The 11389-nt window shown below is 37.5% G+C and overlaps 1 protein-coding gene across 1 annotated transcript; it reads right to left on the reverse strand.

The window, feature by feature from the left end:
• Positions 1-8645: 8645 nt before the first annotated feature.
• Positions 8646-10098, reverse strand: LOC110918386 (malonyl-coenzyme A:anthocyanin 3-O-glucoside-6''-O-malonyltransferase). The gene has a single exon (XM_022162718.2). It carries the CDS (start codon positions 10096-10098, stop codon positions 8743-8745), a length of 1356 nt encoding a protein of 451 aa, XP_022018410.1. The 3' UTR covers positions 8646-8742.
• Between the last annotated feature and the right edge of the window lie 1291 nt (positions 10099-11389).

Here is an 11389-nt window from a genome sequence, read left to right on the forward strand (position 1 = left end):
GATTGTCCTTACCAGCTAACGTCATTCAATTTTCCAGATATTGAGTAAAATGACCAAACTACCCACAACATTTCAAAATACAAAATAAACAATTGAGTTAAATAAAAACTAATTTAACAGCGTTGGCTGATAGGGACCACCGTGGTAACAAAGCATACCACAAGGAACACGTAAGTAATAATTTTACAAGCATTATGATCAAATCTGTAATTACTAAATGATGGGACCTATGATACAAGATTTGCAAAGCACATGAACCAACCAAGCATTTAACTCTCTCTTTCTCTCTCTCTCTCTCTCTCTCACTCTATATATATATATATATATATATATATATATATAATCAGCGTATCAAACATTTGATCTTATAATTTCACTATTTACATAAAATGTTTCACATGCTTGTTGCATACTAAGTACTCTATGCCTATCAGGTTCGTTGGTATACCCTTAGTATTGGTATTGGGTATACCCGTTTATGTCTTATGTGATTAAAAGTACTTGTTTTGGTGCACATATCACCATAAACTAACACTAAACTCGGCTCAAAACACTGACTTGAAGTATAACATATTCAACTACACTTTTAATAATTCTATAACTTAAATAAAATCAAGTATATACAAAAATCGTCATAATATTTCTTATTTTTCTTAATGTAATATAATATTCTAATATATTCTAGTAAACAAGGTCAGGTAATTAGACGGTTTCCCAATATTTCATACTCATCCAAAGTCCATAATAATATTTTAATTAAAGTAACCAAATACTCACTCTGATACACGAATCTATCCGATTTTAGGTTTTTACCTCCATAGACCAAGTGTCGCGGAGGATGGTAGAGCGCCAAAGCATGCCAAACAATGTTGCAAAATAGTAGTCGCTACAAGTTAGGCCGCCGAGACGAAATTCTTCAACTCCGCCCAATTACTCGCAAAAGATAAAACGCGGTCAACATCGACCAGAATCGGATCTAGTTAGTCAACTCAGGCCGAGTTTAACTTAAAAAAAACTAAAACACAAATCCTTTGTCTATCATATTGAAGAATGCATATCATTTTTAAAGGAATAAATAACAATTTATGAAATACATTACTATTTGAACTTGTATTTTTTATTTAAATTGATAGTCAAGTATTTTGTTATAAATAACAGTAAACTTATTATATTTGACATATATATAAGGCAAGTTTGATTTAAACAATCCCAACTTTCTCAATTTTCCTGATAATAATCCCAACATAGTTATTGACCGATAATAATCCGATCTGGTCCACTTTTGGCTGATAATAGTCCACCGTTAAAAAAAGCTTAACGTAGTTAAGCCTTTTTCCGAATTACAAACTGATGTTTTATGGATTTTGATTAGAACGAGGATACGAGTCGAGTTATGTAAAACTTACCTCAAAACGATGCTTCAAACGGCTTAACTTTTGTTAATTAGAGGTTTAAACACCCGAATTGAAGCACCGTTTTCGTCGCTTGGGGCAGTATTTCGAGGTAAATTTTACATCAATCAACTCGTATCCTCGTTCTAATCAAAAGCCCTAAAACATCAGTTTGTAATTCGGAAAAAAACTTAACCCCATTACGCCAAATTTAACGCAGACTATTATCGGCCAAAAGTGGAGCAGTTCGTTATCATCCAATAACTGAGTTGTGATTATTATCGGCCAAATTAAGAAAGCTGAGATTATTTAAATCCAATTTGCCTATATATAATTTCCCATAAGCTAATTTCTTTATTGACATATATATAATTTCCTGTAAGCTAATTTCTTTATTGACATATATATAATTTCCTGTAAGCTAATTTCTATATAATTTAACATGCCCAAGAACTCCCTGAGTATTCTCCGCCTAGGCCAAGTACTCTCGACTCCCTACTTAACTAACTAGGGAACGCCTAACGACTTTTGTAACCATGATGCCAAGTCACCACCTTCACGCCACCAAACCCATTACAGAACTTGAAAAGGTGGGAGCCAAGGGGATCTTCGCCACAGCTTGCAAGGAGTGGCCTGGGGCCAAGTTAAATAAACCAATGAAAACCATCCTGCTCTCTTTTATAAACATATAATAAGTTACATACTAACATATATCTTGGTATCTGGAAATATGAAATTTGTGAAATATATTTTTCTTGTATGTTGTGTTTATATGTGATATGTCTGTGTGAAGTACTAAAGTGATCGCCTAATATGTTTGATTTATATTTCATGTATTGGGCTTATGGGTCTGAAACGGTTTATGTAGCCCAATAAACGTATTTTAAAAACTAGAAATTCTAAACTAGAACTACTTTTTGGTACACAACAAATTTACCCATATCAATAAAAAAAATTTACTTTGTAATTTGATCAAATAAAAATGTATGATTCCTTCTAGGATTTTTTTTTTAACGGCAAATTTGGATCACTGACGAACCACAGGAGTATCATCGTGCCACCAGCAGAACCACTCGATCATATCCATAACTACTAGACATAATGCATATACACCAATTCAGGAGGAAACCTAATAAACATGGGAAAAACCCTTTTGTGAGAATCGAACCCAACCTATTGGTCCAAAGTCTTATCTCACCTCCAAGTTACCACTAGGCTATAAAGCCATGAGTTTAGATACGATTTCACACAAACAGATATGTGTGTGTTTAGATATTTTATCTTACTTTTAATGTTTTAATACATTTTATATGCATTGCAATGTATGTGTAGGAATCCATTCGTGCAAAATAAATGCAAAATTTTATTAACTTGAATTACTGAACAAGAAGAGAATGATACTGAAAATTAAAATACAATTACAACCGAAAAAATAGAAAAAAATAAGAACAGGATGGTAAACAGAAAGACTGTTCTTGGCTGAGGATCGTGTTAGACACAAGTCCCTTAAAACAAAATTTCGAGTCTCCCAGGAGAACTCGTTTGTTTCCAGGATACAACAGCCTATGCAGTTGCATTGTCGGTCTTGACTCCAACCCGAATGTGTACCTTGCTGCTTGAAGAAGAAGAGAAGTTTCAGTGAGAGAAGATTGTATCAGCTGTAAGTTTTTCGGTGTGTCTAGTTCTGCAGCAGGGTCCTCCTATTTATACTGCAGTTCCTTAGTCGAAACTAACTGAAAAAGAATTAAATGGTAGAATTAAATTGCATTAAACGTCTTCAATGCACTTTAATTTGTCATTTAATTCTCAGTCAAAACCGTTGACTCGTTAGTTTCAAATGCTGAAATGTAACTACATTGTTATTAATTGCTGGAAGCTTCTGCGCGCGCGCGCCCTTCTGGCTCATGCGCGCGCAGGTCTGCACACTCATGTGCGCGTGCGCCATTTTGGCTCACTTTTATGCACAAGTAGAACTCATGCGCGCATGCGCCAGCCACCAGAGCTTATAGGAGCACGCCACGTCACCCTCCAAGGTCTACCTGCCACTTGGTCCCTGCAGCCCTTGTGCTCCACCACGCGCACGCGGTCAAAAATACAAAGGCGGCTCTCAAGCGCTCGCGGCTCTCAAGTGCAAAGTGCGCAATCAAAGCGCCACATTGCGCCCATCACCCACGCCACACGTACGTGTGCGGGTTGGGGTGCTTCGCACTTTTCGCGAGTACACTTAGTGTGTGCTTCCATGAAACAATAAGGATGGAGAGTTCCCACTTAAATACCACTTTAAGTTTCATCTGTCATCCTATGTGGGACAAGGTGCCACTTTCCAAATTTTTCAGCATTCAATGTTTCAATCACCAAACTTTGAGCATCGATGTCTCATTCATCTTAGCTCCGTTTTGGACGTAGTTTAGTTCATTGCGAAGCCCTTCTAACATAGAACACAAACCCACAAATAAATAATTAAAACCCGCTCATTTTCGTATATTTATTTCTAGTCCAAAATTAGGAAAAACCATTTTCCTATATTTGTGAAAACTGCTATTTACACAAATTTCCAACAGTATGTTTGTACTACGTACCACAATATATAATATTATATTATACGGCATGACTATATAACAAATGTGTTAGGACAGAAATAGTGAATTTGATCTAGTATTAGGCATATCCACCAATAAATTTTCTTATAACATCACAGCTGACTGAAATTTTCAAAATAAGTTAAATTTAGTTTTATCTCGGTTTATTCATTTAGTTTTCGCCATTCTAGGTATTAAATATGTGCAAGCTAGCTTGATCAGAGTTATTTTATACGAGTACTAAATACATTATATATTGGTGTTTGTCGGTCACGGATAAACTCAATTCGATCTGATAAAAGCATGCAATCAAAATAGATATCGCACCTTTGAGAATTCTCTATGACAATCAAATCGGTATTAAGTAAATTTCACATGATATTAAATTAATGGTACAAACCCTAATGTCCTAAACTCATAAATTCTTTTATGACTTATTACTAATTATCGATTTAACAAAGTATCATGCATTGAGTTGTTTTTAATGTACAACATTAAGCCCATAAAGAAGTCATAAACAGGTGACCCATTAGTCTGTGGCATTTATCTAACATTTGTTGTTTGCCATTCCGGGATACATCTTAATTTTTTTAACAAATTTTTACCCATAAATATCATCAAATTTTGTATTTGCAGGAAATTATACACATGTCATTTTTATACAGATACGCATCATACCACTAGATCACCAAGGTGTTTTTTGTTTTTCTAAGAAAGATCTGCACGTACTTTTTTGTCTGCACCGCGCAGACCACGCGCAAACATTTTCCGAAGACGTTTCATAAAAAAAAATGCACGAGCTCTTCTTGGTGCAGACTTGGCTCAGCTACTTTTAAGATCTTCTAAGGTCTGCACAGGGTAAAACACCACCACCGTCCACCACCCACCACCTTCCAGCACCCACCACCACCACCATCTACCACCACCGTCCACGACCATGTAGAGGGAAGCAAACTGACTTGATGCCGGCTTATGTAGAGGAAATCAAATCTGAAATCAGTTCTCAGTATATTCAGAAAACTAACAATGTAAGTGTAAGAATTTTCGCGTATGCTGAATTGGTAAGTGCAACAAATAATTGCAATGACGAGGAGTTCTCTACATATTCTCTTAAAACCATTTTCAAAGCTTGGGTCGATGAATTGACATATGCCCCAGAAAACTTGGTGTTGGTTTGGCTATGTACGTCCGGAGTGTTGGAAATCCAGATCAACATCATGTTGAATAACCGGATTGCCACTTGCATTTGCAGCGGAAGATTTTGAATGATAAACAGACATGTTGAAGTGAATATCGAATAACAAACGGATTGTTGAATTTGCAAAGAGAATATAGAGAATTGAATGGACAATTTTGTAACATAAAAATTGTCTTGGTAACCGGAAATGGTTCCCGGCAAATAACTATTTAAACTTACAAATTGGCGGTTAATTTTAAGCGGGTAACTTCCTTGACAGTTTGATAAACCCGCTTATAAATTTGATCCGTATATCATCCTATCTATATGAAATAGTATTCTAAGTACATATCATAAACATATAAGTTCGAATAATAAAACATAACTAAAGTTTAATAATCAGTATTTCTAACACGGAGGACGTATATATATTGGAACATCTATGGTAACTTGAAATGGACTCGCTCCTTTTCCGATTTAAGAAATGAAATTCAAAACAGTTTTTTTTTTTTTTTTTTTTTTTGCCGTTTTAGTTAGTGCAGGCTTATGACTTTACTGAATATTTTATGTGAAGCTGGATCTCAAATTTGAAGAATTCAATCATCCCAACCTTGCCAAACTCTTCGGATATTACTTGAATGGGCAAGAACGAGAACTTTCTTGTGTTTATGAGCTAAGTCCGAGATTAGATGAACTTCTTTATGGAGATAAGAAAATCTTCTAGTCGTAACTTTAAAGAGTTCTGCCCACTTTAATGTAACAATTTGGATTCATGTTGATGAACCCTGCATTGAACGAAAACTTGGTAACACGTTCCAACAAACGTGATTCTGTTTCTGAGTCATTCTGTTGTAGTCTAGCGTAAATCGGGTAGCTTATAGTCGTTGAGGCATAAAGTATATGATCTATATATGCAGAGCCAGGTACAACTCCATTTTCTTGGGTTGCACGAATGAAAATAGCATTAGGAATAGCTCGATCAGGGCCTGTCTTTCTTCCATAAGAAGGGACATCCAGCGTATAAACACTTTGAGACCATTGACATAATGGTGGAAGCGGTAAATCTTCCAGCGTATAAACACCTTGTATTTCAAAGTAACATCACCTATACATTCTGTGTTGGAATTAATCTTGATGTTTTGGACCATTTACGGATCATGAATTACGGCCACGGGTTGCATGTTCTAAACGGGTTTATCTTATATGAAAAATGGATCCTCATGAGTCAAACGGGTTAGATGGTTTGTTATATGGTTGACCGAGTTTGTTGGAGATGGAGTTATGGAGAAGTGTACCTTGGGAGTTGTTGCTACAAAAGAGGAGTTCGTGGGTTTTTTATGCATGTGACTTTATTTGTATGTTTAATTATAAATAGGGAGTAGCATTAGGTTTTTATTTTGTATCCTTTGTTTATTGAATAAAGAGAGTTTCATAAACATATTTACGTGAGTGTGTGTAGTGTGAGTGTAGTGATCAAAGGGGCCTGAACCAACATTCTGTTTATATATACCTCTCCCAGGAATACAATGCTCGACTTCAGGATTGAAGGTGCACAACACCATGTCTGATGTTCATTCAAACTTGTGTAGAAGTTCTTCACATTATGCCGCACCTAGGGGTTCCATTACGAATTAGAAGTATTAGACAGTATGGACATAGGACTTCACTTCCAAGATGGTATGTTTTGCTTTGAAACTGGTTTTTTGATTATGTTCTCAAATTTATGATCATAGGTTACTCAACTCCTTATCAATTAATTCAATTGGGCCTCCATATGCTAAAAGTGCATGGAAGTTGTGCACGCGTCAATGATTGACCCATGAATGGCCAATTTGGCAGGTTTTATGTTGAAGGGTGAGATCTATTCTTTTGGAGTGGTACTGCTAGAAATACTAACAGGAATGGTGTTTGACCAGAACAGACCAAAAGGAAAAGAAAATTGGGAAAATTACCAAAAAATCAGTTGACCAAAACATTTTTCAAAAATGTCAGTCTCCTGTGTCGGTGGAGAGGTGCATCCAGCGTGGGATGCGTCTCTCAAGCACGGGATGCGTCTACGGAGCAAAACTCAATAAAAAATAGATACGTGGCCACGGGATGCGTTCTTAGAGATAGGCATGATGCACGGGATGCGTCCGGCGAGTTTCTGAAGCGTCCGGTGAGTTTTCCGGCGAGTTACAGGTTTCCGGCGAGTTACAGGTTTCCGGCGACTTTTCAGGCGACTTGCAGGTTTCCGGCGACAGTCCATAGATGCCGACACATATTTCACATGTTTCGTTTTACTTGTATGTCCTCATTTTGAAACTTTCATCAAACCTTGATTACATGTCAAAGAGAAAGAGAAGAGAGTGAGGAGACAGAAAGAGAGGAGAGAGTCTAGGTCCACCTGCAAAACGCTACGTGTCCAATTTCTATTGAGTGTTTAAAGGGTCGGCATATGGACGCATCAAGCCATGATGAGTCACTTCAAGGACGCATGAGGGTGACAAAACTGAAAATAGTTTTGGTCATCTGACATTTTCGTAATTTCCCCAAGAAAATTTGTTTGAATGGGCTACTCCATTACTAGCACATGAGGCAAATTTGGGAATGATTCTGGACCCACTGCTACAGGAGAATAATCATCCTCCAAAGGGAGCATCCATGTTGGCTCAACTTATTTCAAGCTGTCTGCAACAAGAACGAGCTAAACGCCCATCGATCGGCGCGGCATATTGTCGGTCTTGAGCGAATGTTATCAAGAAGCAATATTGACTCCTTAAGCAAACAAAATAGATAATTTGATTTACTAAAAAGTTTGGGTTTCCTTGGAGACCCGGGTTCGATCCCCACCTGTTGCATTTGGGGGTAAGGGCAATGAGGGCGAGGAGACCTGTGGACACAAAGGACCGCGGGCCTGAGCCTGAGCCCGCCCCCGGTTTTCATCCGGCTGTTACTCTAGCGAGGCTTCTCGTGTGGAGGCAAAACGGTTTCCGGGGGAAAGCTGTAACCAAGTCTGATAACCAGCGCGGGCCCGGTTAAGACAACGTAGTCTGGGCAGACTTGGCTAGGGCCCCCCGGTTTGGGGGGTGTGGGAGTTGCTCTCACAACCAAAGTAGACTCTCACCTTTCAAAAAAAAAAAAAAAAAAGGATGGTGTGAGCACCCATATATGCTCCTGGATGGGTTTATAAGACAAGCCAACCATCCTTTTGTTTCTCCCGACAGCTTTAATTCAATACGAGTGTTGCTTCATGTTTGATCGAGCTTCGAAGTATATTTCTTATAATGTTGTTTCATGATTTACAATCAACAGGCAGATCAGATGCAATATTTTTTATGTTATTTCTTATAATGTTTAGCGAATTTTTTTGCATTTACATTCTATAATGTGAGAATGTTGGGATAAAGCTGGTTGAAACTTTCAATATTGATGTACAATATTGTGGTTTGTGAAACAATTTGGTTTGATTTGTGTTTGTGTATATGTAATGAATTTGTATAATGAAAACCCAAAAAATAAAATAATATTTTCTAAATTCTCCCAACAGCAATAAAACCACGGTATTCTAACAAGAATAATACATAAAACAAAACGGAAACAGTTTGATGAAAATCTAAATGTAGGGTTCTAGTCCAAGGTTGAAGACACGAACAAAATCTTGCATCTGAGTAGCCGTAAGGCAAACGCCTATCTCCAAATCTTGGTCGGATTCTTTGCCCGCATCAATAGATATAGATGCACCATAATCCAGCGAAATCCTCTCGAGTTTTTTTGGTTTTCCCCATCCAAAATCAATGTCGTAAAGTTTGAGCTTTGGTGTTCCCGCAATCGATATTATTGCTGTTGGTATCCCGTCAGACAACATCACTTCCAACGGTAGTTTATCCTTCACCACCCCATCTTTATCCGTTAACATTTTGTGTAGGTTCTCCCCGATTAACTTAGCAGCCGTTATGAACCCTTCTTTATCTGTTAAAAGAGTTGTTTTTGCGATCACTACACACCCCCAAATACAATTGCCAAAGTAGGCAGCTGGAATGGGTTGATCCATACGCGTCCTACAATCAAGGGGGATCGCAAATGCTTGGCGATCATCGTTGCGAGATTTTGCGAGACAACACCATGTATAGGCACAAGCAACTGTAAAAGATGAAACATATGGTAATGTTGGTAGTTTGTTCGTAACGAATTTCTTTAACTGGTTGATGAAGGTTCGGTTTAAGACAAACGTAGCTCGGACTTTATCAGTTAGACCCGAAAGTTTTGGAAGTTGGTAGTCTTCGTTAAAAGCTTCAAGCTTCGCGCGCTTTAGATATATTTCATCTAGCTCCGGGTATTTTACTAGTCTTTCATAAATTGGAAAAGTTCCATTAGCTAAAAATGACTCATCTGTCCCACATCGAGCAATCGATGTCCATGCCTTCAAGAAACTAAACTGAGTCGTAGCATCGACGAGGCAATGGTGCAAACTCATTCCAATCGAAATACCACAATTGGGAAAAATCGTAACTTGTAGCGAGAAAACGGGGATTTTAACATAATTAGATATTTTAGAACAGTCTCCTAGTAAAGGTATAAGATGGTAAAACTTGTCACAATCTCGGGGATGGTATCCCGTGAGATCATGGAAATCAAGATTGCATTCTGCAAAAGTAACCTTGACAGAATCACCTTCGACATAACGAATTTCTGGTTTTCTAGTTCGGTCAGGAAACACAATCAAATTACTTGCGTAAGGGAAAAAGTGTTGAAGGGTGATTGATAGGGAGTGTTTAAGATTGGGAACAAGAGTATCAGTGAATTGAGTTGTACTAAGTGGCAGATCATAGAAGAAAAGAAAATGAATCGGAGGCGCGCGAAGGTAAAAAATGTCGAAGAAAGTAAGGGGCAACGAAGTGTCGCTTACCGTGGCAGGAGGTGGTGATACTAGAGGCTGGTCAAGAACGGTCAACACCGGAAGAGAAGCCATCTGATGCTGTAAACCAAGTTGAGTTGTAATGCAAGTTATCTATAAGGTATACTTATAGGAATAGAGTATATATAATTCTCGATTTTAATTTCAGTTTTCTGGTCCCGACATGTTTTCTTTATTAGCCAGGGGTTGTTTTATATGTCTAGCTCATGGCTAGTCTTGTTATCTTCTTGTTTGTATGCAATATAATGTTAAAAAAAGTGCGTTTAAAAGAAATGTTAATTAATATAATAATATGACAAGAAAGATTAATTTCTTAACTGCCGGCCATATATAATAAAGATCCATCGTAATCAACGTCACAATTAATGGTATCATTTTCAGCTAATAATATTACTTTTTTAACAGAACTTTTTTAATTAACAGACTGCCTATAAGCGTTTTTGTGTTCTTCTTTCTTTATGATAACAGGTTAATCAACATCTTGTATTGTGAGCATTGTGGCCAACTTGTGATCACCTTTGGCGCCCCAACACAACATACGAACTTAGAAGGGCCTTTAGCACGGGGTGTGGGGCGAAGTAGGGCACCATTTTATTTGTTTGTTTTTTTCGAAAGGTGACTATTATTCACAACGCCCACCCCTAAGCAGGGGCGGCAAACAACAACAGCCAATTAGATCACCTTAAAATTATATCAATCATCCCAACTGATGTGAGTCCAAGTGTGGAGGAGCGGACCATCTTGTATTTGGAGGCCCAATGATAGAGCAAAACAGAAAAACCAATCACAAATATTGCACAAACTCGGATGATTTATTGATAATACTTCAACACTTTATAAAGGAAATACATGCAACGGCTAGAAACGTAAACAAACAAAAAATAACAACTAATACGTAAAAAACTGGATCAAGCCATAATATCAGGAACAAGCTTGACTATGCAATTTATTCTCATCCGATAACAACTTCAAACGGCTACTAGATAACGGTTACTTTAAGATTGAATTACGTCCAATACCCTCCTTTAATTCAATCTTTCTGACTCCGAGAGCTTCCCTAAAATAACTGAACTGGTCCGGTCCAAGTGGATTTGTCAGTAAGTCAGCAATCTGATCTTCAGTCTTGCAGGGCTTTAGCTTTATCTGCTTTGAGTCTACCATACTTTTAATGTAGTGAAACTTGATATCAATGTGTTTACTTCGGCTATGAAATGCTGCATTCTTTGACATGAAGATGGTTGATTCATTGTCACAATAGATCTCAGTTGCCTCTTCTTGTTTATAGCCCAGTTCATTTAGTAGTTGCCTTATCCAGATTGCTTGACATGCTGCTCCAGTTGCTGAG

This window comes from Helianthus annuus, chromosome 11 (genome assembly GCF_002127325.2).
Source record: "Helianthus annuus cultivar XRQ/B chromosome 11, HanXRQr2.0-SUNRISE, whole genome shotgun sequence".
NCBI lineage: Eukaryota > Viridiplantae > Streptophyta > Magnoliopsida > Asterales > Asteraceae > Helianthus > Helianthus annuus.